Source organism: Amborella trichopoda, chromosome 7 (genome assembly GCF_054954075.1).
Source record: "Amborella trichopoda isolate Santa Cruz 75 chromosome 7, AtrichopodaSantaCruz75HAP2 v2.0, whole genome shotgun sequence".
Classification (NCBI taxonomy): Eukaryota; Viridiplantae; Streptophyta; class Magnoliopsida; order Amborellales; family Amborellaceae; genus Amborella; species Amborella trichopoda.
The window spans coordinates 5,732,736-5,750,833 of record NC_142342.1 but is presented as its reverse complement, the minus strand read 5'-3'; the positions used below and the strand labels follow the sequence as shown (position 1 = coordinate 5,750,833).

Genomic DNA, 18,098 nt, shown 5'->3' with positions numbered 1-18,098 from the left:
CCTAATAAAAATATAAAAAAAATAATTCGTGAAAAAATAATTGACCATAATAACCTAGAGTCGTTTTGGGGGTACTTTGATAAATATTTTCCATATAAAATATTTTTTTGATATTTTATTAGATTCTTCTATTTTTGATGACTGTACGCTCCAAATTTCAGGTCATTTTGATTAGTAGAAAAAACATTAAAATTGAAACACTAATGGACAATCGTGACCGTGCGATGAACTTTGGACAGTGATGACTGTAGAAGAAATCACTGTTCATTTTCGCATATAGGCGTTTTGTAGTATCTTCCTGTGTATAGGGTGAGCCCACTAGCTCAAAGGAAAAAATGAGCTCAATGGCCCAAATTGAATCTGGACTGATCTGACGATCATGGATGTCCAGTAGTGTTTAAATTTTAATTTTTTTTCTACAAATATAAATCACTTGAAATTTGGAATGTGTGTACATAAAAAAATAGATGAATCTTTGAAAAATATCAAAAAAATATTTTACATGCAATAAGTAGACCAAAATACCCTCGAAAAGGTTATTTTAGTTAATTTTTTTTTGTGAATTATTATTATTAATTTTTTATATTTTTATTAGGTACGGCTTGATGAGAAGAACACACACCTAAAATTTCAAGTGATTTGGATTTGTAGAAAAAAAATTAAAATTCAAATGATTTGGACATCTGTGATCGTCAAATCGGTCCATATTCAATTTGGACCGTTGAGTTCATTTTTTCTTGTGAGTTAGTGGGCTCACTCAAGCTTTTATATATATATGGAAATCATATATGGTACGCATACTCCCTCGCCTAAATTTTCTCTTCCCCTAAGCATCTTAAGCAATGTTTTTCTACATTTCTCTCTTAAATTTTATTTCTCGATAAAAGAGTAATGATCCTATAGGACCCTCCTCCATCTATTTACGTAAGACCCTAAAAGATCACCGTTAAAGTTGGTACGGATTTTAAAAAAAGTTATCACATGGGTATAGGATTTGGCTTTTTTGTAAATTCATGCCAAATTTAATGGTGATTCCCTGGGGTCTTACCCACATGGGCAGGAGCGGGTCCTATAGGATCATTTCTCATTATAAAATAAGTGTTTACTCTCTCTATTCCCCTAAATACGATAGACATCTTTCTCTCTCTCTTAAATTTTATTCTCATATAGGAAATGGTATGTTCTTCAATGTTTTGGGTAGTAAATGGTATGTTGTATTTGGTGCATTGTCCAATGTTTAAACAAGGATTGATTTTATTGTAATACAGTAAATGCAGTGGATGAGATCATTAGATCGATTTTAAATAAGGATCAAATTTATATAAAAGATGACAATGCAAAAATATGGTATTTTTAAATTTTATTCTCGTGTATGAAACGGTATGTAATTCAATGTTCGTATAGTAAATGGTATGTTGTATGTGGTATATAATATGTGGGTCCGATTGGCATACGGATGCATTCGTAGCTGTAGAGGTAAGTTGCACCTTCAAATTTTATCATGGGTATATAATTTTGATGTAAAATATTTTTAGGATTATCTCAAAATCTATTTTTATATCTAATTATAAATTTTAAATTTAAGAAATAGTTAAAATCAAGTGGATCTATAAACATATGAAAATCTTGAAAATGGACGGTGTAGATAATATGGTGTAAAATGCACTATTTCTGAGACGTAAAATCTTTTTATTTTTCATGGTCATACATTTTGATGTCAAGATGATTAATCAAAAGGTTTTTCAACATTAAAACGACCTTTTTCGATGGATTTTTGAGGTGCATCCATAGCTCTACATTATAAGATTGCATCTTTATATAAACTTTTTCCATAATATGTTGTCTTAATTTTATTGTAATAAAAAGAATGCAATGAATGAGATTATTGGATCGATTTTAGATAAGGATTAGTTTTATACAAAATATAGGAACATAACCATGTTGTATGTTCAAATAAGGATGGATTACACATCTCTCTCAAAAAAATAAAACATGAATGAAGCAGCTTTTCCATTTTGTAGACATGATAACGTAAGTATTTATAAACACTTTTAAACTATTAAAATATAGTATAGATAGTTTTATTTGCATTATAATAATACATATTAATTGTTATTTTTAATATCATAATGATATTTTCAAAAACATGTTATCATGTGAGTGTATTGTGAGGAGAAGAAACATCGTATCATAACATATACATAAGTATGATAAATAACATTGTTAAAGGCTTATTTTATCAACCACTTGATTCTTACAAGTAAGTAAGAATGAAAAGAAAAGAGAAAGAATAAGAGAAGGCAGGAACCACATTTCTACATTTGCGGTCCCTCAATATAACTATAAAACATCCAGCTTAAAAATGGATGCAAATAGGTGGTTTATTTAAAATCAATTGAAACTAACTATCCAAATGTATTTTTAATAGAATTATTATTTTTATTTTTTATAAAAATTATTTATTTTTCATATTTATGATTTCCATTTTAAATGTCTTAATAATTAGGTCAAAAAATTCTATCTAAAAAATAACTAGAAAATTGTTTCATGCGAGTTGGACCGCATTTCTACATATATGTGATTTAGAAAATATAAAACATCCATTTTAAAAATGGATGTAAGTAAGTGTTCTATCTAAAAACAATAAAAACTAACGGTCCAAATGTTTTCTTACTAGAATTATTTTTCTAAATTTTAAAATTGATTTTTTTTTTCATATTTATGGTCTCCATGTTAGAGACTGCAAGTCTTAAAATCCATTTGATAGATTTACTAAGGGGCCCGCATTTCTACATATGCGGGATTGGCGGCATAAAAACCGGGTCCTAACTAAAATTTTAAGAGGTGACTCACTTCAAACTGGACATACAGAAACTGTGTAAGGCGATGGTGCCGAAGAACCTTTATAAGCTTCCAAGGATTCGCGGTTTTAGGCAGAGAAGCAGGATTTTTTTTCAGCTTACAAGGGATCGCGCAGAGAATTAGGGTTCGGTTTTCTTTCTTTTTACTGGAACGTTAGAAAGAGAGAGAGAGAGTTTTTCTTTGATTTGAGAGATAATTAAGGAGAGAGAAGTTGGGTTAGAGTTTCTCTGGTTACAGAGAAGGGTAGGGAGAGAGATTATTAAGCAGAGAGAGAAAGGGTTGGGGTTTCTCTGGTTTTCAATTTTCTCCAGAGAGAAGGGTAGAGAGAAGTAGGGGTATAGAAAGTAGGGTGGGAAACACTTACCCTGACACAGAGAAGAAGTGACCTTAAGATGAACCAGTTCCAGCAAGATGACTGAAGAGACCAGTTCCAGCAAGATGACTGAAGAAACCAGTTCCAGCAAGATGACTGAAGAGAAGAAGACGATCGTCTTGAGAAGTGGTGATGGAGAGATTTTTGAAGTTGCACAAGAGGCTGCTCTACAATGTGAGACAATTAAGAACATCATAGAGGATGGGTGTACTCTTACTGAGAAGGGGATCCCACTGCCTAATGTTTCGGGCAAGATTCTTTCGAAGGTAATCGAGTACCTCAATCACCATATGAAGGACCACAAGGGAAAGGGGAAGGATGGAGAGGAAGAAGAGAAGAAGGCTGAGAAAGACCTCACGAAGTGGGATGAGAAGTTTGTCGAGGTTGATTGGCCAACCCTTTTTGATATCACACTGGTACAGATACTCTTTCTCTCTCTTCTTTATTTATCTTTCATTTCTCTGTCATGTTTCCTTTTCATATTTTATTTTTTCTTTGTTTTCCTGATTATTTGCTTGGAATTTTATTTTACTTTCTTGTTTTAACTTTGCTTATCCATCATCACTTTTGATCATGTAAAAGAAGTGGTTATGTTTTATATGTTTGTGTAAATATTTGATCATGTGGTGGTTATTGATGGATTCCTTTGAGTTTGTTTTTTATCTTGTGATGGGCTAATTTCCTTTATTTGGTGGGCGTCTTTATTTTCTCGTATAACGATATCCTTTGATTTTCCCCTTTCTGCAATGTTGCTTATCTTTTGTTCTTTGATGTAAAATTTCTTATTTGACACTGTGAAAATTTGTTTTGGCTAGCTTTACTGATGCCTTGTTTCCGTTACAACATAAGCAGAGTGTTTTCTCCAATGGATTAATTCATGGAAGTATATTTATTGTAATGGTCCTTTGGTTATAGTATTTAACTCTGTCCCTCTCTCTAAGTCACAAACTAGGTTTTCTTTGAGATTTTATTTTGTGTTTATTTTAGTGTTTGTAAGTTTGTTTTATTTAGTAGGGTTATAATGGGATATATGGTGGAGATAATAATGGGTCAATAGCTATGATTTCATTGAAGCTTTTATGGATTTTGGTGTTTAAAGTTATTTAAACAATGATTTAGGGAGTTGAGGGGAGTCTTTGTATATTTACCTCTTATTATTGATTTATTCTGGAGAAGAAATCTAGAGAACAAAGAAGCTTGTGATGCTTTGGTGATTGATTTCGTTATTTGGTCACTTTGTACATGAATTTGTGTTTGGTGGTTTGATTTTTTTTCATGCTCTAAGATTTTCATTCAATTATAAGATATTAGGGCTTGAGTCAAGATGTTGATTAATTTGGAGGGGTATACACTGTTATGAGCGGAGTTTTGGTTAAACCTCTTATGACTAACATTTTCACTGCTAGATGATTATTATTGGAAGTTCTTTTCGAACAAATTTTAATTGTTTATTATTTGTATCAATTAGATATTCTTCCTCTTGACACCTTAGTTTTATATTTGCTTGTTTCTTCTTGTCTAAAATTGTGAACATTATATGGGGCTAGTCATTCTTTATCTAAATTCAAGCTTTAGTCCATGCGTGCTTCTTGGTGAAGTGCCCATATGTTGAACTCCTATTTTATGTTTTGTATTTGGGAGAAATTTTTTCATTATTTCTCTATAATTGTCAAGTCAACTCGTCATCTTTCCATTTGTTTGAGCTTTCCATGAGATTGAGATCGATCTTGTTATATCTATATATATATATATATATATATATATTGGCTATGAGTTCCCTTCTTGACTTTGTATTATTATTATTAATACATCATAGCTTTCTTATTGGCAGCTTAGGCAGTCGTTTGATCTGGGAATTGATACACTAATGGTAGCACTTTGTTGTTTTGCTCTTTGAAATATGACATTGAGTGGTTAGTGTAATATATATCAAAAAGAAAAAAATAAAAGAGGAAAACTCGAAAGCCCTGATGGTTTTTTTTTTGGGTAATTTAGTAGGGAAGACATGCCCCTACCCGTTTTTTCAATAGATTGGGGAGTTACATTTTGAAGGTGTTAATTGGGGGTATCAACGGTAGGAATGGATACCATGATGTAGTAACTGGGTGTGGGGATGCTACCACCACGACCCCAGCCCCTTTCCTTGAAAAAGTGGTAAGTCAGTGGGGATTTGGGCCCTTACCCTTTGGTGAGAATGGAGTCAGAGACCTTACAATGGGGCTTGGCAATACTACCGCTAAGGCCCCATGCCATTCTTAGAAAAAGTGGTAAGTCAGTGGGGATGTGGGCCCCTACCCTTGGGTGAGAGTGGAGGTAAAGACCTCGTCATGGGGCTAGGCAATAGTACCGCTAAGGCCCCATACCTTGATGGGTGACTATCAAAATATGGTGATCAAACTTTCAAAAGAAGAAAAAAAAGAAAAAACGAAGAAGAAGAAGAAGAAGAAGAAGAAGAAGAATTGCAAATTTCTCAATCCTGGCTTTTTGTAACATATAAACCCCATATTTACTTGAATATTTACTATTAGGATAATTATCTAGAACAACCATTTACTTTTGGTTTGTCTACTTGTAATACTTTGTGTAATGCATGTTGTGAGTTTTTTGCCCTACTAGCTTGAGTGCTTGACGTGGTAAGAATGGTATATACATTGAGTTGAATTTATCGGACTTGTAAGTTATGCATGTTGTAAATATTGTCTCTTCATGTTGTAAACCTTGTGTCGTGCTAGCTAGATTGGCCTGGTGTTTGTGATGTGTCAGGCCTTGGGTTGAATTCATTATACATGTATGTCTTTCTCCCTTGCCATTCATCCTTGTTCTACAATGTGACCAATGGATTTATTTCCTTCCCGAATTTTGTCAGTAATGGAGTTTATATCAAAGATGCGTAAGTTGCTCTCTCAAGTCTCAAGTGCTATTAATTTATATAAATGTGAATCTATGTTATTCTGAGCTTACAGTTGATATGTTACCATATATTTTTTTTCACTTAGTTTTGTTTTTTCTCAATTGAACTCGACTTGAGGGTTTCTTGAATTGTAAACTGAGCCTTCATCAGTTTCCTTTCTTTTTTCCATTTTGTTTTCTTATTGTCTGTCTCTTTTGAAGCAGAATGTTTCGAGTTTCTGTGAATTCTCTTGACTTTACAGAACAAATGATGCCTCTCTCGGCATCCTGGGGGCGTCTATTTCTTCCATATTGATTAATTACCCGTGTATTGTTTTTGCAGGCGGCAGATTACCTGAACGTGAAGAATTTGCTTGACATGACTTGCTTGACTATCGCAAATCACATGACTAATAAGAGCCTTGAAGAGATCTGGAAGATTTTTGGAATTGAAAAGATCTTTCGCCTGAAGAAGAGGATGAATTGAGGGAGGAAAACAAGTGGGGTATGGAATGAGGGCGCTCTTTTCTTCTATAGTACTCTCTTTTCAAATAATTTTGTTTTAGGACACTGGAATTTTTTGTTTTAGAACCATAGCTAAGTGATTTACATGGTGGATTTTGGCACTTGGTATCAATACCATGAGTCCCATTAGTGTTGATTTTTTGGTGATTTGGGCATGTAAGTACAATTGGATTAATGTGAAGGCTTGAGTTGCAGATTTTGTAAAGGTGATTTGCCTATCTCTCCTTATTTAGAAAGATCTTTTTAATTCAAAGTATTTTGCATAATGATTGAATCTTGGTCTTTAGAAAGAGCTAGATGATATTTGCTTGGATCAGAAATGGGATCAAATAGAAGTCCTTTTGATGTGGAATATAATTGGGGATAGGCTGAGTATTTACCCAAAATTTGGGGTACTTCGCTTGGCTTTTGAGCGAAGTATCATAGACCTTGGGGTTTTGCAGTGCCACAAAGCAAAGTTATGAGAATTTCTATTGGCTTCTTTTTAATGCAATTTCTACAGAATTGCTGTTGACTTCGTTCCAAACGCCCATTTTTTAGTTGGATATTTTAAATAAAGAAAATGGTTTGGTAGGTAATAACTAGAGCTGCAGCCCTCCTCACTGTTCCTTATTTTGGATGGTGCAGATGTTACAAGGGAAAGTCAATGGGAAACTGGAGCACCTAGAGCCCTTGTAGCCCCAGCCCTTTCTGAATCAGTTTTTTTTAGAAACCTCCCTTTATATTTTTGTGAAAGGAATATTTTGATGAAGAGAGAGAGAATAAAGAAGCGTAGAGGAGGAGCAGCTAAGATCTCATTTCTTACACAAGTATACTGCGTAACGATTGAATTTTGGTCTCTAGAAGCAGTAAATGAATATTTCCTTGGATCTCACATAGGATAAAATAGAAGTCCTTTTGATTTGGGATATATATTCTACACCACATATGAATATAATTAGGGTACTTTTCTTGGCTTCTGAAAGAGGCATCTTGGGCCTTTGGGTTTTACCTTAGCACCAAGTCCGGAGAACTTCTATTGGCTTCATTTAATGCACTTTTTATAGAATTTGTGATTCCTTTGTGGCCATGAGTCAAGGGACATGCATCCCATCATGGGTTGGTATTGCGTCCAATTTGATCCAAGCTCGGTATAGTTGGGCGCACTGGAAGTGGCATGTCCGCTTTGATCCAAGCTCTTCCGTCTTATTGAACCTGCGGATGGAAAGATAATTATTGGTGGCATTGATATCTCCACAATTGGCCTTCGTGATGTGCACACTCGTCTTAGTATCATTCCCCAAGAACCTGCCTTTTTTGAAGGAATCATTAGAGGCAACCTTGATCCCCTTGAAGAGCATTCTTGATCTTCAAGTATGGGAGGTTAGTGTTTATCTCTTACCCATTAATCTTTCTGTCTTTGCAAAACCTGACTTTCAAAACTGAAGTTCACCAGTGAGGCTCTCTGGGTTGGCTCTAGTTTCCTTGATGAGATTATGAAGTATCAGAAAATGCAAAAGAAAAACTAATCTCAAATGCTTTAGCATGTGGGCTTTTGTGTTTCCTTTTCTTTTTCTTTAATGAAATTGTGAAGTTTCATTGCTAGTGGATAAAAAGATGATATTAACTTTCATTCCTATCTGATCTTATTTGGTAGTTCCCAGGCACTTGAAGGGTGTCAGCTTGGAGAAATTGCCAGCAGAAAAGATCGAAGCTTGAAACTCAGGTATGGGTGTTTCTGCTGAATACAATTGTTTGTGTGTGCTTGCAGATTCCTTTAGCTAAGATGTTACTTAGCAATTTAGATTAGCAATTAACATCTGTTTTTTTTCCCTTGAAAATTACATGAAAGCTTTAGATATTATGGCAAGATCTCGACTCTTTTTTTAAAAAAATTTAAAACAAATTTTTGAAATAAAATATGTTTATGTGCAAATGGAAGTATAAGTTTTTGAGAAATTAGAAGGATATGTTGATAGTATAAGATCAATATAGTTGTAAGAAACTCTTTTTTTGTTTTTAAGTAGTTGAGCCGTGGCTCAGATGGAGGGTATTTGTTGCAACCTTGAGGGTATAAGTTCAAACCCATGTAACCCATTGAAGTTAGCATAGAAATGAAAGAGTAGAAAATAAATAGATTTTCAAATTTTTATCATTCTCTCCAATGCTTGTTACTTTTTAGCTTTCTTATTTTTCACCTAGAATTCCTTAAAAATAAAAGAAGAATTCCTTAAAATCTCCCTAGAAATTTCTTTTCCTTTTCAATATGTGGGAATCAGATTTTTTTTACATTGGTCTTTATATGTTCATATACAGTTCTGGAAAATGGAGATAACTGGAGTTGGGCAGTGGCAGCTTGTGTCACTGGGTCAAGCCCTTACGAATCAGGCACGTATGTTGGTGCTCGATGAAGCAACAGCATCTGTTGACACGGTCACAGATAACTTAATTCAGAGGATCATTTGAACAGAGTTTTGAGACTGCACGATCCTCACTATGGCACATCGTATCCTCGGTTCTAGTTCTTAGTGATGGTGAGTATAGGTTTAGTATTTGGATTTGTATTTATAAAAAGGCAAACTATACCATAATTCAATGGACAGTGGAAAAAGTGTAGGCCATGGTTCAAGACCATTCTATAAAAAATAGATGATGATGGACAGTGGAACCCATCATCGGGTTCATGTCTTCCTGTACTAGTACCCTATTGTTTTCATAACAAATCATAGTTAGTAACTCTCTTTTCATGCCCTGTTCTGATATTTTTCTACCATGCAAAGGCAAAAGGGACCATTGTTTTTTTTTTCTAATTCCTTTTCGTTTTTTTTTTTCTTTATGCATTTACAGGGCCCTTGTGTTCCGTGACGAATAGATATCTCCAAACCATGCTCTGATCTGAATTCCCCTTCTCCATATGAAATGCAACATCCTATGCCAGATGTGATACTGGTGAGAAATTACAGTCGCCTTCGAGGATCACAACGCTCTTCTTGCAGAGGTGCAAGTCATAAGTTATGCTCAAGCATTTCTTCTATTTGTTTGTTGATTATCGAGGATCACATCGCTCTTCTTGCAGAGGTGCAAGTCATAAGTTATGCTCAAGCATTTCTTCTATTTGTTTGTTGATTATCGAGGATCACATCGCTCTTCTTGCAGAGGTGCAAGTCATAAGTCATGCTCAAGCATTTCTTCTATTTGTTTGTTGATTAGTGTTTTTTCTAGGTCTCTAGACTTTTTCGATATAGAAATTGGGTTACCCGAATGCATGTCTTAGGCCAAGGACAGGGCGCCCTTCTTTTGCATATGTTTTACAATACATTCAATCTAAATAACGTTTTTACCAGATTTTCGGGCCAAAAATAAGTAGAAATAGATTTTCAGGCTAACAATTTTTGGAGCTCTTAATTTCATAATTAGGAGTGGAAATGGATTTTTGGTTTACGGTACTAGAACTACTATTGCAAGGACTCCAAAATCACACATATGAGTGTAATCATGTTTGCTTTGGAGCATTTGTTCTAGAACTATTATTACAAGGACTCCAAAATCATGTTTGCTTTGGAGCATTTGTTCTAGAACTATTATTACAAAGGACTCCAAAATCTCTCATATGAGTGTAATCATGTTTGCCAAAATCTCTCATATGAGTGTAATCGTGTTTGCTTTGGAGCATTTGTTTTAGAAGGTAGCATTTCTTTGGAATATTCGGGGAAGTTTTCTGGTCGTTTTAAAAGCTAAAAAAAATAAAACACATGTATAACTTAGCACTTCTATAAAATTGTTTAGAAATAAAGGCATATCTTATAAATTATGAATATTATGAGTTATGCTTTTTAAATTTTGTATATTTTATGGCTGTTTATGGAAGGTAGATTTTAAAATTTACCTGAGAATATGTACCACCTTCGGAGACATCCAATAAAATTGGAACAATACAGATGGGGAAAGCAGAGAATATCTTGTGAAACTGTTATCACACATCAATGATTCCAATCCTACCATACTTAACAAACTCTTAAAACTAAAAATAAAATGGACAAAAAAAGTTCTGAATTCATAAAACTGCTTTACAGAAAAAACTCTTTTAAGGCAGAGTTTTTGATGCCCCATACCATAAGAAAAGGGAAAGCTTTCTATGAGATTGCCTCCAACCGTCCATTTTTTAATGGAGGGCTAAAATTGCCCCAATCAACCCTCCATTTTTTTAATAGAGGGTTAAGATTGTCTCAATCACAATGTCACGTCTCTACACTATTTTATTTTAATTTTTTTTCTATAAACTATTAGACGTCCATTCCTCTATTAAACTCACTAACGAAAAATATAAAAAAATATTTTCAATAATAAAATGATCAAAATACCGTATTTTGGTCATTATTTTTTATCGAAAAATTATTGTTAATATTTTTATTGGTGCGCCCCAACAAGAAGATGCACGTACCAAATTTCATATTCATAAAATTTGTATAAAAAAAACTAAAAATAAAATGCTTTGAGATGAAAAATGAAGAGTCAGATGGTAGGGGGAGTATAAAAAATGGAGAGCTGGATGATAGGGGGAAGATAAAACTTCTATGTTGTAAGGGGAACACTAGTTTTTTCTTGCTGAAGTTTTTTCTTGCTGAATGGTGGTGCATTATTGTGCAAATGCTTTAAAATATCTCTCTCTCACACACAACCGAGAGGTCCAAAAATTTCATAATTAATGTGGAATGTTTCAAAAAAACAAGACTGCAAGTAGTAGTTATCTCAAGGAAAATATATATGTTTATTATCAACCATTACAGAAAGCGTCTAACCATTAAGGAACTGTCTTAATATATGGTTAACCATTATTATTCACAAGAAGATAAATAGATCTAGGAGAGCTCAGCTCCAGCTAGTACAAATACCTCTGTATAATGAAGTACTAATTCCAACCGAAAAAAGAGCTAAATAAAAAATCTCACTCGAGCAGAGAGAGAGAGAGAGAGAGAGAGAGAGAGAGAGAGCGTAAATGTGTCAAATAAACCTGTTGGAAAGATCAACATTGGCAACTGTAAACCTGAGTGTTGATGTGTCAGACTGAAAAAAGGATTGTCCTTTCTCTATCGACTAAGGCTTGCCAGAAGGTGGACTCTTCCTCCAAAAACTAGACTTCTCCTCAAGCATCCTCTCAACCTCCTCAAACTGCATCCCCTTTGTCTCCGGCACGAAGAAGAACACAAATATTAAACCAATGAAAGCGAAACCACCGAAGAGTAGGAAAGTCCATGAAGGTCCTAGGGACTCGGTTAGAGTGAGGAACGTTTGGGAAACGATCAAATTAGAGATCCAATTCGAGGTGGCTGCAATTCCTCCACAGAAGCCTCTTACATGCAAGGGGTAGATCTCAGAGTTGACAATCCATGGAACTGTTCCCATACCAGGAGAGTAGCAGATGATGTACAAAGCGAGACCGACAAGTGCAAGCCAACCAAAGCTGGTTGGGCAGCCCTGTGTGTACCAGATGCGGTGCTCACCATTGCACGTGCTCTTCACAGCCTTGTTGTTAAGGAGGCATGCCCCTGGTTGAAGCTGCACACCACAGAGAGATTGAAATAAAATTTGAGAGAGAGAGAGAGAGAGAGAGAGAGAGAGAGATTGAAACAGAGTATACCTTGTTAATTTTGGAGGAGCAAAACCCACAATCTGGCGCTTTGAGGCATGTAGTGCAGCTCCATGCTGCTCTACCCGACGATTTGTACAAGGGGCATGTCAAGTTCCCACCGAAATGTGAGGTCTCAATACCACTGACCGGTGGAGAATGTGATGCAGTTTGGTTGAACACCACCATCAAAACCACAAGGGAAGCGACAATTCCAAACAAACTGCTGAGCAAAAGCTTTCGCCTCCCATTTCTGTCGACAAAATACATACTAACAATCGATCCGATAGCATTAAGGCCAGACGTGATGAGAGAGAGCAAGAGAGCTGTTTGGTTTGATGCGACACCCGCGAACTGAACAATTGTGGGACTGTAATACATAACAGTGTTTATTCCCACAAATTGTTGAATAACTTGAAGACCAATACCAGCAGTTAGGCCTCTTCTGGTTACTTTGTTTTTCCATAGAGCTAAAAAACCAGTATGCTTGGCGACTTCTTGTAATTGTTTCTCTTCTTCAACAGAGGTTCTGAGGGCATCAATCTCCTGCTCTAATTCATTGGGGGGGTAGATCTTTTCTAGGATTGCAATGGCTTCTTGTTCTCTTTTCTAATAAGAGTAGACAGGAAGTTAAAACATAAGACTGATGTATAGATTGTTTCTTTATGTGAGTCAATGTGTGTGTGTAAGAGTAGACAGGAAGTTAAAAAATTAAGATTGATATTTGCATTGCTTCTCTAGTGAGTTAATTTGTGTGTGTGAGAGAGAGATTAAAGTTTAAAAACCCTTTCTCAGTCTCTTTTCCTGTCTTGTGTCTTAAAGAGAGAGAGAGAGATCTGTTAATTAGTATTTCCATGAATGTTGGTGTGGAGGAAGGCTCATATTTGAGGTAAATCATGGGATAGTAATTGAGAATAGGAAATTAAAGACAGAGATAGATGAATAAACAATACAAGGAATAGGGAATTTGTTCAACCTTTACCATATTCTATGAGTCTGTATGAATATTGGGAATAGGAAATGAAAGACAGACATAGATGAATAAACAATATCAATATTGAGAATAGGAAACGAAAGATAAAGAGAGGAATAAACAATGCAAGGTTCGACCTTTACCGTATTCTATTAGTCTATATCAATAATCCAGTTTTTGATTACTCGTGATCCAGCTTGGACTTGCTGGTTCCGCTCAACTTGGGGATCTTAAAAAAAATTCAAAAAAAATTATAAAAAATTTAAAATAAGAAATTTATTTGTAATATGTTTTTTTTTGTGTTTGTTAGAAAAGTGTTTTGGTCATAAATACTTATTTTTACATTTTTCCTTCTTTTTGAATTATTTGTAAAATGCCACTATCACAAATTTTTTTTTTCAAAATCCATTTTTGCACTACTTTTTTGATCCCATTTAGATGTGTTTTATTTAATTTTATTTTAAAAATATTTTTCAGTTTTTTTTTTTTTTGGAAATTTTGCACTACTTTTTTTAACAATTTTTTACTTGCCCAGCTCGATTCAGGCGGAGTACTCGAGCCTGGGCAGAGTACATGGGCCCAGATTATCTTTCCAACACTGCAATAAACAAAGATCAGTAAGGAGGCAGATAAAAAAATGTATTATTATATAGAATAAACAAACATACCATTCTAAAGAGCCACCTTGGAGATTCAGGTAGCCTCATCATCAAGATAATTTGTAAGATGGCAGGAATCCCTGCAACTCCAAGCATCCACCTCCATGTCCCAGGTGCCTAAACAAACAAAAATGAGAAAAATCCATAGAAATGAAAAATATAAAAACCAAAAAAGAAAAAGAAAAATTCAATTGTAAAGCATAATAATAAAATGTGCAGAAAAAAACCCACAAAAAATGTTCGGTTTTTCTACCTCATATTAAAATCAATCCTATTATTACCTTGGTAAAAGCCAAATTGATTAGGTAAGACAAGAACTGTCCTCCTGTGATGAGGAAGCCATTAGTACTGACAAGAGCTCCTCTAATTTTAGCAGGGGATGCCTCGGATATATATAGAGGCGAAGTCATTGAGGCCATTCCAACCCCCAAACCCACAAAAATTCTTCCCAAGATAATGACACCAGGATTAAGAGCAGCAGCCATTATAATTGCTCCAATTAAGAAGAGAACATCAGCTACTATGATTGTTTTCTTTCGACCAAATTTGTCATTCGCCCAACCTCCAAATGCTGCTCCAATAATGGCACCAGCCACCGCCATACTAACGATCGTTTCCTGCCGTTTCAGGATGAGAAAGAGAGATTTTAGGCCAACTGGTGGTGGGCATTGTTGGTTTTATAGAGAGAGTATATGGGCGAGAGCAGTGTTTGCTATATTGTGTGTGCGAGAGAGAGAGAGAGAGAACCTGCAAAACTGTCTTCCGGTCCACCGACGGGAAGTCATCTCGGATGTAGAGAAGAGCACCGGAAATGACACCTGCATATGGTTTTGATGAAAAAGTTTACAGCATGTAGCATGCATCTTCATGAGGTTGCAACCTAAGGGCCTGTTTGGTTGCCTACAAATGGGTCTCTCCCATGAAAATGGCCAGTAAATACTGTTTGGATGCCTCCCTTGTTTGTTTGTTTTTTTTTTTTTTTTTTCAAATGTGGAATTAACATTTCTATGAGATTGGAATAGAGCCACTGTTCCCAAAAACTTGGGGTGGAATTATATTAAACTTGGGGTGGAATTATATTTTACAGAGTGAGTTGTGGTCCGCCCCCAAAAAAATACGTCACGCCCTGGAACTGCAATGATTATAAGGAAAACTGTCTCATGCGACCAGATGTTTTCTTATTAGAATTATTATTTTTAGTTTTCAAATTTTATTTATTTTTTCATATTCATGATCTTTGTGCTAGAGATTACAAATCTTTAAAAATTAAGTAACAAAATCCATCTCAAAAATACATTTATTAATATTCATAATCTCTGTGCTAGAGATTACATGTCTTTAAAAATTAAGTCAAAAAATCCATCTCAAAAATACATTTATTAATAGGTCCACATTTCTACATATGTGGGCTTGGTCGCATAGAAACCGTGTCCTAATTATAATAATTAATTTATAATAATGAGTGTGTATCATATATTATATTAATTAATATATATTATATATAATTAACATATTAAATTATTAATTATTACATATAATAATCAATATAATACATATATTATAATATATAATTAACATTAGTTATATATAATAATTAAATATTATATTTACAATATATACTAACATGAATTGTATATATAATAATTTCATATTATAATTATAATTAATTATATATTCTTCTTTATAAGTAATTTGCATATTATAATAGATATATAATATTATAATATATAATTCATACTAATAATAATATATATAATACAATGTTATAATTCATATAATATAATTACAATTAAATATACATTATAAGTAATATACAAATTATAATAGATATATAATATTATAATACATAATATAACATAATATTATTACATTATATTAGAATGTAATATTATTACATTATATTATAATATAATATTATTATATTATATAATATTATATTATATTAGCAATCGAAAGAGTAGATTATCCAAGCAGCAGACACCTATAACCTATATTATAGGAGATCTGAGTCCAAAGGATTCTATATTTCCGGAGAAGATACTAATTCAAAGAGGGGTCTCCTTAGGATACCCATTTCCAGGGAAAATATGCCAAAATATGCCGTCTTAGCCGTAGGATTTAACATCGGACTGTTAGGGATTATTGTAGCTTTATGTACAAAAGTTATTAATTATATATAGAAATAGTATTTTTCGGATACTATTTACTATTTCCATATATAAGGGTAGGGGCCGTCACCACATTTACTCATCCAAAATAAAATTAAATAAAAAATAAAAAATAAAAAGGTAACTAAAACCTTCTATATGGAAGGGATCAAAACTTTCTTGATAAAATTATAAGGAACGAATCAAATCAATTTACTCCTACTAATATTGGTCCGCAATAACTGTGATGTCATACAAGTTGGTCCCTAGGCCTGCTTGGTATATATAATTAATAGCTATCAGATTTCACATCGAAATGCCTATACATAATTATTAAGGTAAATGATCCCGTTTTTTAATTATATATAGAAATAGTATTTTTCTGAGGAAAAGATCTAGAGGTTCAAGAACTCAAAACCAAAGATTTTTTTTAAAGTAATCATATAATGGTGTTTAAATAGATCCCAAAATTTAGAATTAAGAAAAAAAAAATCCCAAATAACTATTTTACCCCAGGGGAGTTGTTGTACTGTATATGCTCCAATGGGACTATGCTATACACTCTCAATAAAACATTAGCAGTTGATAATAGAAAATAAAGTAAATAGATTAAAAATGCTTTTTATTTTGCTAAAAAATTGGAAATAGTTTTTCACTGTTTTTTTGTATAGTTAAGCATTTTAATTTTACTGGAAAAAGAGAAAGGAGAAATATTAGGAGAGAATATAACTAGTAGACACTAGAAACCCACATTTTGGGTCTTTTTCCTTCAATGAGAGAGATACAGAGAATGAAAACCAGAAAAAAGAAAAGCATGATCGCATAGTGCATAGAGCCATTTCATGGATTCAGATCTTCATTGATATGTAAAATAGAAAATAGAAAATAGTAAACGATAACTAAATGTGAGAGAGAGAGAGAGAGAGAGAGAGAGAGAGAGAAAGAGAGAGAATGAAAACCAGAAAAAAGAAAAGCATGATCACATAGTGCATAGAGCCATTTCATGGATTCAGATCTTCTTTGATATGTAAAATATCAAATAAATAATAGTAACTAATAAGTAAATATGAGAGCAAGAAGATATGTAAAATATCAAAATAATAGTAAATAACTGGTAAATAAGAGAGAGAGAGGACATGCAGCAGGAGTAAGTGATCATTGTTTGTGGGTCAGAGAGAGGAAGTGGAGCAGAGGGTAGAAGTACATTTTGAAAACATAATGCATTTTTAGAGAGAGAAACATCAATCTATTTTACAGAGAAAAACATCATCAAATATTTTCCTTACCTGTATCATAGCCAAAGAGAAGGCCACCAATACCAGCTGAGAAAGCAAGTCGCAGGATATAAGGGTTTTTGTTTACAACAGAGAAACATTCTTTAAAGGAAGTGCTATCTGCAACATGGATTTCACCTTCCATGGATTCATCAACCAAAAGAAAAACCCAACTTTCTCTCTCTCTCTCTAAACAGAAGAATGCTCCATAGAGTGGATAGACCAGGATTTAAAGCATTCACTTAGGAATACACAAGCCATTTATAGTAAGTATTCCAAAATTTATCAGTCCCCAGCAAATGTCTCAATGACAAAACAATAAATTGGCATGTTTATTATGTTAAGGTTGTCGTTTGCATAAAGCTGAAGCTCTAAACATTAAAAATGATATCGAAATATATTGTTTCAGTATCAAAAATCTTTATGATGACCTAAAAAATTATTTTTATCTCTAATTAGAAAGTTTAAAGTTAAAAAATAGTGTAGATTCAGCTGATATATGAACACTTAAAATTTTTGAAAATTGATGGTCTAGATAATATATTACAAGATGCATTATTTTCAACGCTTGAAATCTATTTTTTTTTGTGTCCATATATCTTGAGCTCACAATGATCGAATTGAAGCTTTTTCAACATCGAAATGACTTTTTTTAACAAATTTTTGAGGTGCACTTTAATTTAATTGTTTAGGTCTAACTCTGATATGAACTTTTTTCTTATGTTAATGACCGTGGCTCAGAAACCATCCAAAAGCTTTGAATTATTGTGCAAAAGAATTATATAAACATA

General features: G+C 33.6%; 2 protein-coding genes across 5 annotated transcripts; one reads left to right on the top strand and one right to left on the bottom strand.

Moving 5' to 3' along the window:
* The first annotated feature begins 2,921 nt into the window (after window positions 1–2,921).
* LOC105421672 (SKP1-like protein 1A) lies at window positions 2,922–9,971 on the top strand. Of its 4 annotated transcripts, none has more exons than XR_016058839.1 (6): window positions 2,922–3,651; window positions 6,468–6,629; window positions 7,277–8,011; window positions 8,293–8,354; window positions 8,945–9,162; window positions 9,476–9,971. XR_016058839.1 is itself a non-coding variant. In XM_088871156.1 (2 exons), the coding sequence occupies exons 1-2, from the start codon at window positions 3,274–3,276 to the stop codon at window positions 6,609–6,611; spliced, it is 522 nt and encodes a 173-aa protein (XP_088727282.1). In that variant the 5' UTR covers window positions 2,922–3,273; the 3' UTR covers window positions 6,612–6,854. The 4 variants fall into 4 exon arrangements, 1 of the variants encoding a protein (XP_088727282.1); XR_002283218.2 differs by having other exon boundaries at window positions 8,286–8,354; XR_016058838.1 differs by lacking the exon at window positions 7,277–8,011 and having other exon boundaries at window positions 8,286–8,354.
* A 1,401-nt stretch (window positions 9,972–11,372) lies between these two features.
* On the bottom strand, window positions 11,373–17,635 carry LOC18447319 (putative inositol transporter 2). Its single transcript, XM_006857419.3, has 6 exons — window positions 17,320–17,635; window positions 14,634–14,704; window positions 14,168–14,503; window positions 13,896–14,003; window positions 12,267–12,863; window positions 11,373–12,184 (listed from the first exon to the last, which is right to left on the bottom strand). Exons 1-6 carry the CDS (start codon window positions 17,450–17,452, stop codon window positions 11,723–11,725), a joined length of 1,707 nt encoding a protein of 568 aa, XP_006857481.1. The 5' UTR covers window positions 17,453–17,635; the 3' UTR covers window positions 11,373–11,722.
* Between the last annotated feature and the right edge of the window lie 463 nt (window positions 17,636–18,098).

What these genes read in the sequence shown, in the direction of transcription:
- LOC105421672 (XM_088871156.1), top strand. Translation starts at nt 3,274, where the DNA reads ATGACTGAAGAGACCAGTTCCAGCAAGATGACTGAAGAAACCAGTTCC. An exon ending in CCCTTTTTGATATCACACTG is followed by an intron (nt 3,652 to 6,467) that starts GTACAGATACTC and finishes TTGTTTTTGCAG; the next exon opens with GCGGCAGATTACCTGAACGT.
- LOC18447319 (XM_006857419.3), bottom strand. Translation starts at nt 17,452, where the DNA reads ATGGAAGGTGAAATCCATGTTGCAGATAGCACTTCCTTTAAAGAATGT. An exon ending in ACCGGAAGACAGTTTTGCAG is followed by an intron (nt 14,504 to 14,633) that starts GTTCTCTCTCTC and finishes CTGAAACGGCAG; the next exon opens with GAAACGATCGTTAGTATGGC. An exon ending in TCAATTTGGCTTTTACCAAG is followed by an intron (nt 14,004 to 14,167) that starts GTAATAATAGGA and finishes TTGTTTGTTTAG; the next exon opens with GCACCTGGGACATGGAGGTG.